This window comes from Hyalella azteca, unplaced genomic scaffold (assembly GCF_000764305.2).
Source record: "Hyalella azteca isolate HAZT.00-mixed unplaced genomic scaffold, Hazt_2.0.2 contig9713, whole genome shotgun sequence".
Taxonomy (NCBI): domain Eukaryota; kingdom Metazoa; phylum Arthropoda; class Malacostraca; order Amphipoda; family Hyalellidae; genus Hyalella; species Hyalella azteca.
Genome location: NW_025939775.1, coordinates 321,962 through 340,063, shown reverse-complemented (window position 1 = coordinate 340,063; position 18,102 = coordinate 321,962). Strand labels below are relative to the sequence as shown.

The 18,102-nt window shown below is 38.1% G+C and overlaps 1 protein-coding gene across 1 annotated transcript; it reads right to left on the bottom strand.

Moving 5' to 3' along the window:
* Positions 1-448: 448 nt before the first annotated feature.
* On the bottom strand, positions 449-17,397 carry LOC108669168 (uncharacterized protein CG3556-like). The gene is made up of 10 exons (XM_018156467.1): positions 17,209-17,397; positions 14,834-15,092; positions 13,364-13,467; positions 10,315-10,461; positions 9,602-9,762; positions 8,707-8,920; positions 7,903-8,021; positions 4,026-4,156; positions 2,131-2,285; positions 449-1,688 (listed from the first exon to the last, which is right to left on the bottom strand). The coding sequence occupies exons 1-10, from the start codon at positions 17,282-17,284 to the stop codon at positions 1,627-1,629; spliced, it is 1,428 nt and encodes a 475-aa protein (XP_018011956.1). The 5' UTR covers positions 17,285-17,397; the 3' UTR covers positions 449-1,626.
* Between the last annotated feature and the right edge of the window lie 705 nt (positions 17,398-18,102).

Below are 18,102 nucleotides of genomic sequence, written 5' to 3'. Positions count from 1 at the left end.
TGTATCGAAACGACAACAGCTGCATCTTTAACAATGCAATGCCATCGAAAAACAATGTAGCCGAGTTAAACAGCATCAAAGATTTTATTAATTTATATTTACTTGCGTAAAAATATTGTCTCCGGATAGAATTTCCTTCATTACTGTGAAGCTCGATATGGTCGCGCGGATATGATCACCAAGATTGGCGTAGCGAGTTGAAGGGTTCAAGACTCGCAACTAGTTGTGAAAATTCTTCCGGTATTAGCAGGGTGGTCGGGTTGTTAGAAAAGGCGACGGGCCAACACAAATAATATATGTGTAGGGTTTATTTTAGCTGGATTTGCGAGCCATGTAAACCCTCTCTATTGAACCAATTAGTGTTGCCAAAAAGTTGACATGAAGACCTAAGCCAGTATGACTGCGTGTCGTTGTCGCACTTCAAGGATAAGTGAAATGTATAAATTAATGTTCGGTCTAAGATTATTTTATTGTTAACTCATTATGATTTTTCACACATGCGTAGCATGGCACTTTATACTTAGTAAATGAATATGCTTGGAATAGATCATAATTAAATTTAAAATAACAATTCTCCACTTGTAGCTACGTGGTCAATCAAAGATAGAATTCCTTCGATCCGCCGATCCGCAGTAGCGAACTGTAGCGAATATCTCACTACTGAAGAATATAATTTATTTAAAGGAACATCAACGCAAGACTCTAAACTCACTGTTCCGTTAATTTCAATCACTGAAAATCAAGATACAAACTAGGTGCATCATAACTTATGAAATTACTCTAAGTTCTCATGGAATATGAAAATTAACACAGGCTTCAAACATCATTATCCTAGAAGATGCCTGAAGATAACACGTACACAAAGACATAACCATTAGCACGCGAAGAGACTTTTATCATATCAATAACAAGACATGCAACAAGCTACAAATATTCATTAGTGACATACACATTATCAGCTAAACATGGAACACATTTCAACTCAGATCTCTAAGTGACCCTTAAAAGATATATTCGGTGGCGATGCAAGATTAACGAAAACGTTTTCATACTAAATAAGTTTCTTTCCAGTAACATTAAATAAACTTGCAGTAGGATTTTCAGCAATGAATAAGTCAACTTGCATCTTTCGGCAGTTTTAAAATGCCTGAAAATTGTAAAAAAAATGTCTTTTATGAAAGTGAAACCTACTACATAAATCACAGTCTTTGGAATCGACAATGGATGGATAATTTGTAGCAAGATCACTTGAAGCGTAATTAAGCGCTTCGAACATATCTTAAAATTGCTATGATGTCGAACCAGTAACAGCCAAAATTTCAGTTAAATCATTGCAAAATGCTACATGAAATAAGTGATCCATTACATAAACTTAATGAATGGATTGTTAAGATTCGCCTAACATCAATTGAATAAAATAATGAAATAAAGCAAAAGAGAATTACAATGACTTACGTATCACAATGCTATGACAATTTAATCTCTTGAATGAATAAATATCGCAATCATATGCCAATACTCTCTTTTTGACCTCAGTGCTCCATTTTACCAAAGTTATTCGCTCTCAATAAACGGCAGAAATGTTTTTGCTTCCTGGCGAAACACAAATCTTCCGTGATGGTCTCTTCATATTTTGTGATACCAGAAGAGCATGTAGTCGCCGTCGCTTGGGAACGTCTCTTGAACACCTGAGGCAAATGAAAATTATTTAGAAATTGAAACAAAATTTAAAAATCGGCCCGAAATATAAGACACTCGCTCATCTATGCTTCACTGCCGTGCGCAGATTCTCTGTTGTACGTTAGAGAATCGTACAAATATATAATCCATCTCCTCAAAAAATTAAATTCCCTTTAAAAATTCTCTTTTTATTGAGAATAGTAAGTGAAGATTCAAGTATTGTCCATACAATATTTTAATTTGGGTCTATCCATAAGCCACCTCATCTTTAATCAGAAGTTTGTACATCCAATACAAACCGTTTTACATACAATTCGAATCTTTTTTAAATTTAATTCGAACCGTTTTAAATTCAATTCGAACCTTTTTCAACGTCATGCATGTTACTGCCATGAAGAAAATTGGAGTTAAGCTACAAGTCTGTCGAGACATTATTAATTTTGTTCTTACCCGTGCCAACGACGAACTTGTTGTCCGGTTTGGTGCCCGGGACGGGCGGGACCGTGAGCCTGTAGAGCAGCCAGAACCAGTACCCTACCTTCTGCTCCCGCTGCCCCGAGATCGTGTGGATGTAATAACCGTTCGCCCAACGGCTAGCCGAGAACCTGCGAGGTGCCGTGATCTTTTGTTATATATCCGTAAATGATTAATTAATTTAGTACTTATGTTATCAGTCAGCTTGAATTGCAAGTTCACAAGGAATTTAAAAGCAAAGAAAACGCCGAGCAAATTCACCATATCGATGTTGAAAACGTATCGGAGTCGAGCGTCATTTGCCAGGCTGTTATGTTTATGTATATACCTATTAAAAATGAAACCTCCTGTTTTTTATGTTTACAGTTCCATCATCAGTTCGACAATCTAAAAAATGAATGCAACCATTTTATATTACAAAATTCTAAGTCAATCATTCAAACCTAAAAAAGGCATAAAACACAAAACAACCTTAAGTCGAAAACAAGCACTCGCGGAACAGAGTCATGGGACACACGAAAAAAATAGAAAACACGTTTTCAATATCGATATTGTGAATTTGTTTAACGTTTTCTTTGCTTATAAATTCCATATTAATAAATTTGTGATGAATGAGGAATAGCCCTCTTTATTTGTTATGTATGCACAGTGTCTACAAGGTTACTTTTATATACATGTATATCCGAAAATGACTAATTTATTTGTGATATATCGGGGATTGTCCTCTTAATTTGTTATATATGCTGAGGATCCATAAGGTTTCTTCGAAATCATGGAGTGTCTGCTAAATTATAGTCCTCTGCAAAACAAACTTTTTCAGGGAGACTTTTTGGAAAAAATGTTGCTTTAAAAATATTTTTTCTTGGAAAATATGTTAAACTTTCAGTAACATTTTTTTATTCTCGTTGAATGTTTAGTGTTAACTAGAAGAAAATGTAATGAGCAACCGCGGGGTTACGTTATCTGACATTTTGCTGAACTGCAATGGTTTCGCCTGAAGCAAGACGTCCGGAAAAGACTGTGATATCTTTGAAATTTAAGAGTGTCTTTCTAGTCATATAAGCACAGCGTATGATCGGAAGGAAGGTTATTATTCTTTAAGTGCATGAGCAGCACGAAATGCGAAATTCTCGATCAATAGTACCAGTAACTTGAACAATAATGGAGCGTTTGCCCCAGAATCTGACATGAAAGAATATGAATCAGTCTCAGTATCACTGCTTCTGTAAATTTTTTAGGTGCGTCTAAGTGACTTGCGGAGTTTCAAGCCACACCAACAGCTGCCATCTCATAATCACAAAACTAAAATTATCAATAAGAATAGACGTAAAATTGGCTTCTGACTCTGATGCCCCACAACCTATCTCACAGTTACACTCTAGAGTCTGTGTGCTCTGGAGTGCGTAGAAAGCTCGAGCTGGTTGTATGATATGAATGATAAGAACTCACTCGCTAGCTGGGCTGATCCCGACCTGTTCGATACCGAACGCATGTTCATCGAACTGTCAAAATATTAGAATTTTGATAATATAAGGGTCTCTCAGAATTTTGAGTTAAATATTATAAATAAAACAATGTCGCACTTAAAACAAGGCTCCAGCCTCAGGAAAAACGCCAAATTTCAAAAATAAAATCAATATTGCGCTCAAAACTGGAGTCTGTCTTTGAATTTTACTAAATGTCAGAAATCTGAGATTCGTTTCCTCATTTTACGATGAATTTTTCAAATAAAAGCAATGTTGCATTTGAATCTGAAGTCTGCCTCAGCAGTTTGTATTAAATGTTAAGAAAACCGATTGCGCATTCGGAACGAGTGTCCACCTTAGCATTATAAAATATTATAAATATTATAAATAAACACAATGTCGCACTCGAATCTTGGGTCGGCCTCAGCAGCCGTCTTCATGATGGAGAAGAAGGATGTGTTCACGGGCACGCTGAGCGTGAGGTTGAAGCTCTGCTGCGCCGAGTTGCCGATCCAGATGATGTACGTCACGTTTATCTGCAAAACAATACAGATCAGACGCTGGGTAGGAAATATACAGCCTATTGAAGTTCCGTAAGACTAGAGGAGAAGGGATGATGTAGACGATGAAACTTTTACTGAATACGAAGTGCGTGATCAGCGGCACGTATGAACTGATGAACTTATAGTAGTTATTCACACTGCAGGGAAATTTTTTACATCCGCGTGGTTATAGAAATTGATGATTGAGTATTAAATTATATGGAGCAGAAGGAACGAGTTACCAAATTTTAGCAGTCTCTCTCTCCAATTTTTACAGTAACAATGTGGGTAATTGAACACAATAAATTAGCTGCAGCTCTAGCCAATAATAACGCAAGCTTCCGGGAATGAATTATAAAATGCTGATCAGTTGAGGCGGATCAATGTATTCTTATCTGGCAAGTATAGACAAGTAGTTTCACTAATCTATCCAACAATTCGTTCAAGATATAACGCAATTAATGTCAGTATGATATTCAAGGAAGACTATCAATAAAATTACTGACCTATTTATCTCCTTTAATGAACCTTAAACGAGAGTTCTTTCAGAGAAATGTGAACAAAAGTTCTCAAAACCCTATAAAATGAGTGTTCGCTCAATTTTATATACCAATACTAATCACAGCTACGAGGATAGTGGCTTGAATAGGTTAAACGCAGAAGCTTCACTGAGCCGACAACCTCACACGGTTCAACCGCTGGTGTTAAGCCAGTATATTAATTGGTCTTAAACGAGCGAACACAGAAGCACAAACACGCATTTAAATGGAACAAGCAAGTGAAAAACACATTCGCACAAACTTTAATTAAGTTAAAGCAGGAGGTCTCCTCAGAGGCAAGGCTAAGGTGATACTAATTCCGATTAAGCTACTGATCAACGATTTTGTCTCCTAACACGAGATTAACGATAAGCGAACAAACAATAACGACGTAATTAGAGAACAAATTTTAGCACCACCTAAGTTGTAGAAATATATTACAATTATTATGTAAGTTTATGGAAATTTTTTGGGTGTTAGAAAACTGTACAAATGTGAAATTTTTACATTAGGGCGATATTTGTTGTTTTTGAGTGTATTTGTGATGTTTTCCCGGTAATTTCGAGTAAGCATACACGCAGCGAGAAATTGTACATTTATGCTAAGAATGAGGATTTTGACGGAGAACTTTAACACGATTTCAATTAATTATGAGACGATACTTGTTTATATCAAGAAAAATTATGAAGATGTTTGTTGTCGCCCGCAACTCTAGCATAAAAAGTTTGCTGTCCTACGTACTGACAAAGTTCAACAATAAAAAATTTCTTGTCAAGGCTCGTGCATGTAGCTTTGTTCAAAGTAATATTATCTCATTGTAAACTGGCAGACGCATAAATTTGCACCAAAGGATATGCATTGTCGTCAAGCACTAAGACCTGCATCAATCTGCAGGTCTTAGCGCTTATTAGGCAAATGCCCGTAGTGTTTGGTCGTGACAAGCCCCTTCATTACAGAGCAGCGCAGAGCTTAATGATTCGTCGTGCCGAGCATCTTCATTACAGAGCAGTGCTTTGAAATGCAGAGCAGTGCAAAGAAATTCAAATCAGTGCAGAGCTAACACAACTACTTTTGTGAATGCATCGTCGGCTACAACTACAACTATATAGCATTCAAATACTCGTATGTAATACAACTATACAGCATTCAAATATGTAATATACAGTCATTTGCAAAAGTTTAAGACCACCCTCCAAATTTGGGCTTTTTGCATTACAAAAGGATATCGAGGCAAAATATTCAAACTGTTTGTATTTGATGAGACAAAGTAAATAAATAACAAGCAATTTATGATACATTTGATATATTCAGTACTTACTTTGTCCCTATTTATTGTCAATAACAGCCTGGATTTGTTGTGGCATACTGCTGATAAGTTTCTGACAGTACTCCTTAGATAATTCCGAGCACCATACCTGCTTAATGCATTCTTCTGATGACTTCAAATTTGAAGGCTGCATTGCTGCTACCTTATCCTTCATGACTGACCACAAATTTTCAACTGGATTCAAGTCTGGGCTATTTCCAGGCCAATCCAGCAATTCAATGTTGTTTGAGGTAAAAAAATCTTTCAACTGCTGGGCCCGATGGCATGGAGCACCATCCTGCATAAAAAATATTACACTGGGGTCATCCCATGTGTAGTGCAAGCTTTTGTTGAAGCAGCTTGAGGTACCTTTCTCCATTCATGATTGTTTTCTGAGGCAGAAAGTACAATCCAGCTGTCCCATTATGGCTAAATGCCCCCCAATCTATGACACTGGGTGGATGTTTCATGGTAGGTACTGTATATTTCTCTTCAAATCTTTTACCAACTTGTCACCTAATGTGTTGATGCTGTGACCCAAACTGGTGAAATGTACTTTCATTTGAAAACAACACTGTGTTTCACTTGGCAACCATCCAATCTTGATATCTCCTAGCAAAATTCAATCGCTTAATTTTTATGGCAGGAGTTAACTTTGGTTTTTGGGCCGGCTTGAAACTCTTTAGGTGAAATTTTTTGCTTTAACGGCGTAAAATAGAACTGATGATCACCGCACATCTTTTCTGAAGCAATATTCCTTGAATTTTCCAACTGGAACTTGTTGGAGATCTTGCAACAGTGAGCTTCATGATGTTGTCATCACGGCTGGTTGTTTTCCACGTATGCTCCGACTTCTTCTTGTCTGAATACTGGCCATCATGTTCAAACTTGCGTATTGCATTGTTAACTGCAGTCTTGCTACATCTCATCTTTGAAGAAATCTGGCGTTCAGAATAACCTTCGTCATGTAAGAGTTCAATTTGAGCCCTCTGGACTTAGGTAACAGATGATTTTCTGCCCATTTCTTATAAATGAAATTTCTGCTGTCTTGCAGCTACAACCTTCTCTTGTGAATGCTGGAAGGTAAGACACGCACAAACACACTTCTCCGAACGCCTGCGGCTCAAATTTGCACACCACCCATCCAAGAAGGGTTATTTCTGATTTAGGTCAAATTCTGTGGGTGGTCTTAAACTTTTGCAAATGACTGTAATTACACCTAATACAATAACTAATTATTCATGGAATGGCCTGCTTCTAGGATGTAAAGAACTATGAATATAAAATTTATTACTTTTCGCAATCTTTAATCAATCTTACTCGAAAAAAATTATTTTAACATTTTTAATATCGGGATTAGATTGATTTTCTTCTATTCGTGTATCGAATATAGTAAATGCTGTACATCGAGAGCTATCAAGACGGAGCTCGTGGCACAAGCTAAACTTATACTACTTTCATTCAACTCGCTTATTTCATTCAACTCGCTTATCAAAATGTTTGAGCGCTTCAAGAGATTTATTCATTTTAATTCTGAGCCATTATTTTTTTAATTAACACATGAACATCGTGTTATCCCGCTCCTCAGCTTAATCGTGCATTGTACGTCATTTCAGCCACGGAGGAGCAGCGAGCTGATGCAAACAAGTTTTACAATAGACTGTCATATATTTCAATATGACGCTTTACTGTGACGTTGAATTGGTGTACTTGATGTTCACTTTTCGACCACAAATCTGTATTACAAAATTTACACCTGAAATGAAGCAACATTCTCTCAAGACAATACCCAGAAAAAATTTATAACTATCATTCTACAATTATAGCAAAACTGCCTTAAATTGTTATTCTGACTATTAGATCAGCAAAGATATCGTAATTATGATGACTGTTACCATGGTGGGCGGAGGTGGAGGTATCACGGACGTGGCAGGCTCGACGGTGAACCTCTCGTAGACGACACCGGCTGCCATCTCACCTTCATCAAACTCCACCTCGTTAATTTCGTCTGTGTCTGCGGTGAGAAAACGCATCAAGTAACTTTAGCTGAGTTATGTGCTAATGTACATCCACATGATCCAAAATAAAAATAAATAATTATTTACAGCGCATATCTACAATACTGATCCTTTCGAGCCATTAATTACAGAAATCTAAACTCATTTTGGTTTTTGGATCGTGAAGCATCTAAAAAACGTATCGGTGGGAGAGAGAACTGAAAATTTTTAATGGGAATTTTATTGCGGTACATGTTCACTTTATTTGTAAAATGAAATTTCCTTCGAATATCAAACTAAGATTTTAATAGAAACTCAACACATATACGATTGGTCTTTGCTTTCAAAACTTTACACTGGATTCAGGATACAGAATCCAGAATAACTGAATTCTCAAATGACAGATAACGTCACGCTAAGCTGCTAGTAATAATATATAATTTAGATATAATATAATGACAAAAATATCAAAGGAAATATATCACATAAAATAATAAGTATAACATATTTCATCTGCATAATAAGAAAAATGAAAGTAAAATATTGGTTGCCAAAAAAAACTCTGGTCACCAAACAAAATATCTAGAGATATAAACATAATATACATTGACGTAGATATCAACGTTTTAACGCATCCTAGACATGAATATTATTTGATTATATTTTTCCATCTAGGAACCATATTATCAACTCATATCTCACAAAGTGGGTTGGGTGTGCGATGGCGTGGGTAGTGGGGCTGCATGAGGCAGGGCTGGTCCCCCACCCCCAGCAATGTCCTCCCCACCAACAGAGGCAGGACGGCATTTGTGTCGAACAGCCCACCGAAGGATCCGTCCGCCCTCTGGTGACTCATCAGGTATTCCTGCGCCAGGGTGGCATTCCATGAACCTCCTAAGTCACTCGCCAGCAGCGCCTGCGCAAAAAATTTTAGTACATAAATAAATAGTTTAAAATAATGAAATGCAAATTATATTAAAAATATATTAACGAACAATGAAAGATTATAAACGAAAAAAATAAGAGCAACCTTTTTATTTCCTTTAGGAGAAAAACGTGACATTTATAATTGTAACTATGGTTTTATGAAGCCATGCCTCATAACTCAACCTCCCGAGATCGTTCAATAAATTCTTAATCTCTGTGGTCTTGAATTTTCGAGGCTACCTGTTGACCTATGGACAGAAAGCCATTATTCAAAACTATCTGTCTATAGGTCAGCAAGGAATGTCCATATTAAACAATATATTCATCGACCATTTGCCGTGCTATCAAAATTCGCTCTGGAACGCGTAGAGACCATTCTGGTCTGTGATTGGTGGGTTTCGTTTGAAAAGCTGTTGATGATTGGGTCAGGTAGTTAATAACTTGTACTTAATCTTGAAATTACGACTCCTGTACATATAATGTGATAGACGCGACAAATGTACTTCTTCATTTATGCTGCACAAAGTAAACTAAGCCTTCGGTTCGAAATCCGTGGATTTTAACTGGTGTAAAAAATGGGAACCCGAAAATAATTTGAGGGCAAACGGTGGAAAATAAGTTTTTAAAGTACTTTCTAGTTTATGTGAATTTATTCTGACACAACTGTGACCTGCAAAGCAAGTGCAGTCGTGTGCAAGTTTCCTCCAAAAGAACCGTCCTGCGCTTGTGCCTTGAGCAGGACATCGATGGCTTGCTCGGTGTAGGCCAGCAGGTCGTGATGACGTCGCTTCTGCGCGCAGTGAAGCGCCAGCAATGTCACTGACAACGTGTCTGTAGCAGAACACTTACCATGACTTATAATCTTAATGTTAATTCAAACTAGAAACATCTATGACAGATAACTGGGTCAAATGAGTTAGAAATATTTAGTCTATGAGAGAATTAATCACTTTTTATTAGAATAGGCCATTTGATCAATTTCGACCAATTTACATGAATAGAGCTATTTGCATTCCAATGAATTTACTTAACGTGGAATAAAGCGATTTCAAATGTGGCACACCGGATTTACGCATCGAAAATCGGTGTTCGCACTGTACGATTCACGGCTTGATTGGAAGAAATGAATCACCAGTTGAATCTTAAGCGTATTGAATTGTTGATTATCATTATCGTATGATCATTGCCATCAGTAGCATCAAATTTTCTATTGTTTCTCACCGTGTTTCATTCTAATTTAGTATTAGTACCTTAAAAAGTTCAAGTATAAACTTTGTTTGTTCGTAATCTCTTTGAATACGTTCAATGCCAGACGATACACATAAGTGCAATAGAGACCCAAAATTGTCATATTGGCTCATAATTATTACTATCAATTCCCACCGATTGAGTGTATTTTACGCTGGTCCGCGATGATGCTTAGGAGGGTGCGTATACTGCGCTTGCGCACCTTCCTGCCTGCGCTGCACACCGCCAGCTGCCCGAACGCAACCTCGAAGTCCACTATCCCGTCCTGGTGCTCCAGCAGACCTGGGGGGGGGTAGGTCTCTTGTTACCATGAGGATAATTTAAATATTCTTATTATTAGGCTTATTGTTATTCGAAAATTGACTGTTGTTGTTGGGTGGATCATCTAATCTGTGTTACCGCGAGTTTAGACTGGATCGAAAAATTTTTGTTGTTGATTATTTTCGTGCCTTGATAATCCTTTGCGAGATCATTATTCGCAGAAACCCGTGCATAACATCAAGTTGACGAACGGTAGCAAATCCTAAAGTTATCGTAAGTTTTATTCAATTTGTTTTTTCTTTCTGTATATTTTTTTGCATATATTTTCCTTTTCTTTGGCGACAGAATGGGCTTAATCGCTAAATTTGCAAACATTCGACAAATGAAAGAAACAAAAAACAATAAAAAGTTTACCATTTAAAAAAATTTTGTGAAACGATTCCAAATTTGAAAGCGAAAATAGTATTGTCATTGCATTCCAGATAACGCCTTTTTTTTAATTATTGTTACGTACATAATATATATAATTGATAAGATCATCGATATTGTCGGCCAGCCGTTTTTTGCTGTCAACTCTTTTTCTTGCAATTTCGTCGTGAGGGTCATTTTTGATCATTAAACTCTGGCTTTACACGAGCTTTTCGTCGTCGCTGGAATTTGTCGGAGGCACAGAGGCATGGCAGTTCATTGACATGCAAGCGGCGTCGCGCGGCCAGATAGCCCATAAAACTTTTATCAGACCAAATTGCTGGCGCTGATGGAGTGCAAATTGACTTCCTGAATTGAAATGAAATGAAAAGAAAGCTCAACTTTTCCATGAAAATTCGCCCTGAATCCACGATGGTATAGTGTGTCTTGCTTAATAATTCCCTTCAAATGTTACATTCTACAAATGTAACTTGTCATGCATTACAAATGTCACCATCTCAGGGCATTGAATAATTTTCTGCATATCTGGTCAGTGATCTCATGAGATCTCTCATATTACTTCCAAATTTCAAAGCGGGTCAAGAAGCGTAGAAAGAAATGAATTCAGGGCATTTATAATTTTTTAAAATTTTCTGAATTGACTCATTAGCTTGTATCTCATGACCCCTATCACTCCGACCTCCGGTACCGTAGCAGCGCAGAGCACTTCTAGCCTCAACCTAAAATTTCCCTAAGGGCACTGAAGGAAAATTTCAGGGTAATTTAAGTTTACTTGGAGACTCATAACCTTCCCTCGGCATGACAGGATAAAATTCTGACACTGCAGCCAATTAGGAGAAAATGCGGCAAGAGGTTCCACGAGGAAAGCGACTTGACCTAAAAATAAAGGCCCTTGTTTTGCTGTGACCTGAAAGGGAGGGTGCATTAAGGCGGCACTTTCAGACTACGTCTGGAAAAACAAGAGAACTGTATGTATTTATCTTTATGGGAAATCATTCTACTCTGATATCTATATATTTTGTGATTGGTAAACACCTCAATAATTTATAGTATTTGAAGAGACATGTAACCACAATGAAGGGTGGGTGAAAAACTTTTTTCTAAATGTTGTGATTAAATCTTGATGATGATCAACTTGATGATGTAATACGTGACGTACAAAAAAAAAATTTATGTTTATTCTTTCCTCAGTAGCACTCGTTAGGCTTATTTTTATTCCGAGAATCACTGAGTTAGAAAAAAGTTACAATTAATCAATGAAAAATGTCCTCAATCCAATGTGTGTAAGTTTCCTTCATTTTCCAATAGTGCCTCGAATCCGCTGGCACTTTCTGCCTAGAGCGATGGCTGATTTTCTCGTCCAGTATTGATTTGATGGAAGTGCGCGTGAATTCAGTGCAACTTGAGCCTTATTGAGAATCATAGTCGACACATGGTCAGCCAACCAAAATCCATTGAGCGGTTACCGATTTCCGCCCATTGTTTCAAATTCAGTTCCAATTGACATTCTTATTTGGCAGTGAGTGTTAGCTTGAGAGGTGCTCTACAGCGGGACCATTTTTAAAATTAAACCATCTTCAGCGGCCATGTTTCCACCAATGTACTTTTCGTCGCAGTACGGCCGTTATTTCAAATAAAGGAAGACGCTCGGCACTCATTTCCTTACGATAAAGTGACGAAAAATTGCAGAAATGTCACAGAGAGACCAGGTCACCAGATAAAGTATAACATGAACTTCAACGCTAGAGTCATAACGAAAAAATTCTCGTAAACTTTAAAATTACTTTAAAAACTCTTCAAGGTTCAGATATGTGAGCAAATAATTTACAGGTGATAATAGTGCAAATATCAATAGAGTTAAAATTATTCAGCCATTTTATTAATAGACTTTCATCAAGTAATCAAAGTGACCAAATTATGTATGAAAAAATTATTGGCGTATATTTTTTGTTACTAAACTGCACTTCAATTAACAGCTCAAAAGACATTGAAAGCAAATAACTATTAGAAATTTACAATTTTCTGTTCCCTGGACCTGGAAATTGGCAGCACAAAGTACAATTCCGGAGAAGCTTTTGTTCGAGCAGCTCGAAGACTTCGTTCGACTCTGAGCGCTGAAAACTTCGCGCGGAACTGAGAGAAAAAAAGCTTTGTAAAAAGATTCTGAGGAGACTTCAGAGAATTGCTTCAGGATTGTCGAGTGCATCACTTGGTGTCTCGCACGACTCTTGCTGGTCATGAACTGAAAATTTTCTAACAGACAATTTGATACTCCGATGCTGCTGTAGACTGTGAATAATTGCTTTACTCGTCATAGTTTCCCAGTTTAGTTCATTTATAACTTGCAATTAAGTATTAATTACTCACTGACAAGATCCTTAAAGTGTCCGGCCCTAGACCATTACTAATTCTTAAAGATATCTAAACTGAACTGCAGAATATACTATCATTAACAATTAATATTTAAGTTTCAATTAATGCACCAACAACTCACTGACAAGATCCTTAGAGTGGAAGGCCCGGGGGTCCCGGCAGAGCGCGACGAGCGTCATGATGTTGAGGGCGAGGTGGCCTGTAGTGAGGGGCACCTCGTGATGTCTGGAAGGGACAACATCGATAAATATTATGGGTTACTTATAATATATTAATTATTATATTACCAGTCGGGGTGAAATGGTCGGAGTTGTACATTTCTTTTAAATGTAATTAGGTAGAGAGTTTGATAATTATCTCAATATTATATCATCAGCCATGACTGAGGGTGTGGGTATACATTGCTTTTAATTGAAGTAACATAGAAATTATATATAGGACTTATATACATATAGAAATTATTAAAATATTAAATGGGTAGAATAGATGTGAAAGAATCAGACGTAATTAGCGTGAATATAAAATACCATCAAATAACTGTTACATGAATCAAATAGACCTCCTTCTTCTTGTTACAACTACTAACCTAGAACGAATTTTCCCGAAAAATGAAGTTAAACCATTAAAAGAAGCCGTCAAGTTTTTTTCTCTTTCTCTACTCAATGCTAATGTTAATTAATTCAACAGTGGTATGAGATATAAAAAATTTAATAACTGGTTAGTAAATTAATGTTTACTTTAGGCGATTATACTGAAATTCCTTCTGTTTAAATATTTACTGAAAACCACTTCTTATATATACTAAATATATAATAATTCCTTTTTGAAAGCATAAAGCCACAAAGACAACTACATGATTGATATAAAACATAGGTTTGATGAAACGGCCTGATTAATAATTAATGAGTAGTACAGGTAACTTCAAGAGCCAGTAGCGAGCCTGCTTACCATGAATTTGCATGTTTCGCTTCTGCTGAAAGGATTTTTAATTTCTGGAGCAAATATGCGACTGCACTCAGCCTAACGTCAAGTGACATGAAGGCTTCATCAGGAAATTAAGCATTTCTAGTGCCTCTGTTAACTGTAAAACTTGTAACGTAAACATGAGCAGCTGAAAACGGGTAAACTTTGATCACAATAAGCAAACTTTCCACTTCAAATGAAGTTAAGTATCTTGTAAGCGGGTTAAAGCTTAATTTTTACCATCAAGTCTGGAGCTGAGTACAGTAATCGAATCGTTGGGGTATCTACTGATGAATAATAACCAGTCGTATCATGAGATCGCGTCGTGTTATAAATTGTCAAATCCAAAAGTTCAGAGTATCACTATCACATTAAATGTGTCACCACACCTCAAACCAATCATGCTCCAAGCTCCAATCGTCTTACTTTGCTACAATCAAAATGCTCTTTGCTCCAACCATCACGCAACACCTCCACAGCCGCAGCACGAGCTCCAACCATCACCCGCACCTCCACAGCCGCAGCACCAGCTCCAACCATCACCCGCACCTCCACAGCCGCAGCACCAGCTCCAACCATCACCCGCACCTCCACAGCCGCAGCACCAGTTCCAACCATCACGCCGCACCTCCAAAGCCGCAGCACGAGCTCCAGCTCGAACTGCTTGGTGACAAGCTGCGCCTCCAGGTTGCTGGGGTCGAGTATCCAGGATGCGTTGGCCAGGGCGAGGGCGAGCACCGTGTGCGCCGTGTCCTCGCCCCACCCGAAGTCCTGCGTCATGCGACTCATGACCCAACCCACCGCCTTCACCTCCGCCGCCCGGGCAACCGCCATGCCCGGACTCTCAGACTGGGCCTCCTCCAGAGAGCGTGTGGGAGCCGTCACATCTGGACACGAGGGGGAACTTGCGTAATTAGGTTCATACTTAGAAATGAAATGGAAATCGAGTGGTTGTTGCAATCGTAGCAATAGAGGTAATACTTAATTAATTGGATAATCTTTTCCAGCACGAAATTGATAAATTACAATACTGGATCACTCCAAAGTGACATACAGTATGTACCTAAGCAGCAATCAACATTCTAAGCGCTGCAATAATTGTGAGCATAAATATATTTTAGCCTTATGCTAATTAAATACTCTATATAAAATGAATGAATGAGCATAAATGTAGCGCATCAATTTGGTCTTGGCTGTAGATGACATTCGCTCGACAAGTTTAATTGGCAGTACATTGAACGCGTAAACAAACACTGCTGTCCAGACTGGTCGAAAAAGTAAAATTTATATTTTTTTGTCACGTAGAAACAATCAAGAACTGCGAGTCGTCACTACGTCCAAGCCGGTCTGAAGAATCTGAACTCAAATAAACTTCAATCCACGGAGCAAAACATCGCGTTGGGCTCAGAATAACAATTCTGTCCTAGCTCTTCTGTAATTGAACGCTAATCCACTCTTTTCGGATCACATTAGCCTAAAATGATTACTGAGAAGAGTATCGTTCGTGGTACAATTTCCTTCTTTACAGCGATATCAGATAAGGTAAAAAACTAACATTATACTGCAACTGATTGCAGACCAAATTTATCGTGTCAAAATCGAAGTAATTGATCTCAATTATTATGAAATATACTCGGAGTTTTTGTAATTTTTTCTAGGTGTTTTGTGAGTATTACTGAGATTGTAGATTATCATATGTACGTAAATAATTATTATAATAAAAATAGAAGTAGATTTTGCTATTAGCTCTTTGATTGACGACTCAAAGTTTCAATATTAGCCATTGCTACCAATTTTATATGAGGAGTGTTGTAAGTAAGCGATGCAACATAAGGCTTCTGTTACCTCTAGGGGTACACTTCCGGTAACCTCACCACGATACCCTTTCGGCTTTCCCTTACCGCGTACGATTTAAATAAGACAAAGTGGTTAGGCGTTCAAGATCTTTATATGCAGACTATAGGACGTGAGAGCTTTCGCAGAGCTGAGGGCCCTGAGACAGAGTGGTGGCAATCATAACATGGAGAGTGCATCATAACGCCGGGCTGAGCGGAGTGTGCTGTAATCCTTGTTTGTGTTGGGTGAAGGGCGCTGAGGGTCTTATGTATGTTGCGATGTGTTGTATGCTTTTAGGTTGTGTTGGCCTCTTATCAAGGGCAGACGTCAGCGTTATGTAGCGCGGACACTTTATCAGGGTTTGCATACAGAAGTTGATTAATTATCCCCCGTGACGATGTTTTGAATTATGGGGAAAAATAAGCTGCAGGCTGACGCCAAACCCAACTGCTGCTCGTCAAATAAAATAAAAAATCTCACCCGTTATACGTCAGCACCGCTGAAACACAAGCTGGTTGTGTCGGCACAGCTGGTGCTCGTTTAGCATTAATGCGGGCGAGAGTCTCGTTTGATTACCAGAGGGAAGCTGGGCTCTAATTTGTCGTCCTGTAGCTGACGTTGACTTGGATTGTGGACACGCATCTTCATAACACATAACAATACACCACTGCATAACACACCACTGCATACAGCACACCACTGCACAACACACCACTGCACAACACACCACTGCACAGCACACCACTGCACAACACACCACTGCACAACACACCACTGCACAACACACCACTGCACAACACACCACTGCACAACACACCACTACACAGCACCACACGGAAGCGTCCGCTTTGATGCATTTAGAATTAATTAATTTTCAATCGTCACGCTGATGCGCTCGAGCTGCGAGACAATTCATGGATCGAGTCACAGCAAATGAGCAGCAGCTTTTGATGTCTAGATATTTAATAGATGATTATAATGAGCTTCACTAAATAAATAATAAACACCTATAAACGATAGTGAATAAAGCCTGAGCAGCTTGATAACGTTGCAGTAAAATTCAATCCAACTCTCAACCTCTTAAAAAAAAGTTGAGTGATAAAATAGAACTATGATTCAATATAAGTTTATGGGATGAAATATAATCTAATTCAGTGTCCCTCTCACCTGCATCGCTGTCAGCGAAAGCTGTCACCGCCAGCAAGACTGTCAGCGACAGCACGCGCGCTGGCAACACCGTCATGGCGTCCAGAGTTTAATCTTGTTCCGGCAGAGCAGAAGAGCTAAACAAGTTTTGATCTTTCGAAATTGGGATTAGAAATCTTCGTTACATCCTGAAATAAATTGGATTGAACTCTGAAATAAGAATTTTTTAAGCTTTTGAGAGTTTGTAAACGTGGAAACGCAAAAGAGGTTTAAATGGTTTTAATGTTGAACAACACCAAAAACATTGCTTTAACAGTAACAGATAAAACATCTTTAAAACTTCCACCAGAATACGCTTCCACTCAATAGCCATAGTATGGACCCAAAACTGTGAACATGTGAAAAAATTGTAAAGTAAAGCCCCAAACTTTCGCACTTCCCAGCAAAGGTATTGCATAGGTTTGTTATGTATATTACTACCCAGTGAATAAAACGTAACACTGAAGAAGGAAAGTATGAACAGTTTCATATTAGTCCTCCAGCCTCGGGTTCTGAATAACTTGGCAGTACGGACGGATTGCTACCTCCAATCATCAAAGTTTCTGGGCCGTGGCAAGCCGCGTTACAACTCCTTCCAACTGACGACAAAGTTGTGCGCGCTTCTGCTCAATCATATGAGCATAAATTACCTGCCAAAATCGTAAGGGACTATTATACACTGAAATATCTTTCTAGTGTTTAGGATCTAGTGTTTACAATTATGACCTGAATTATCTTTCTGCCATCTAGATTCAGGATCTAGTGATTACTATTATACAATTAATTCTCTTTCTTTCATCTAGATTCAGGATCTAGTGCTTACAATTATGACCTGAAATACCTTTCTGCCGTCTAGTCAGAATCTGGTAACGACAA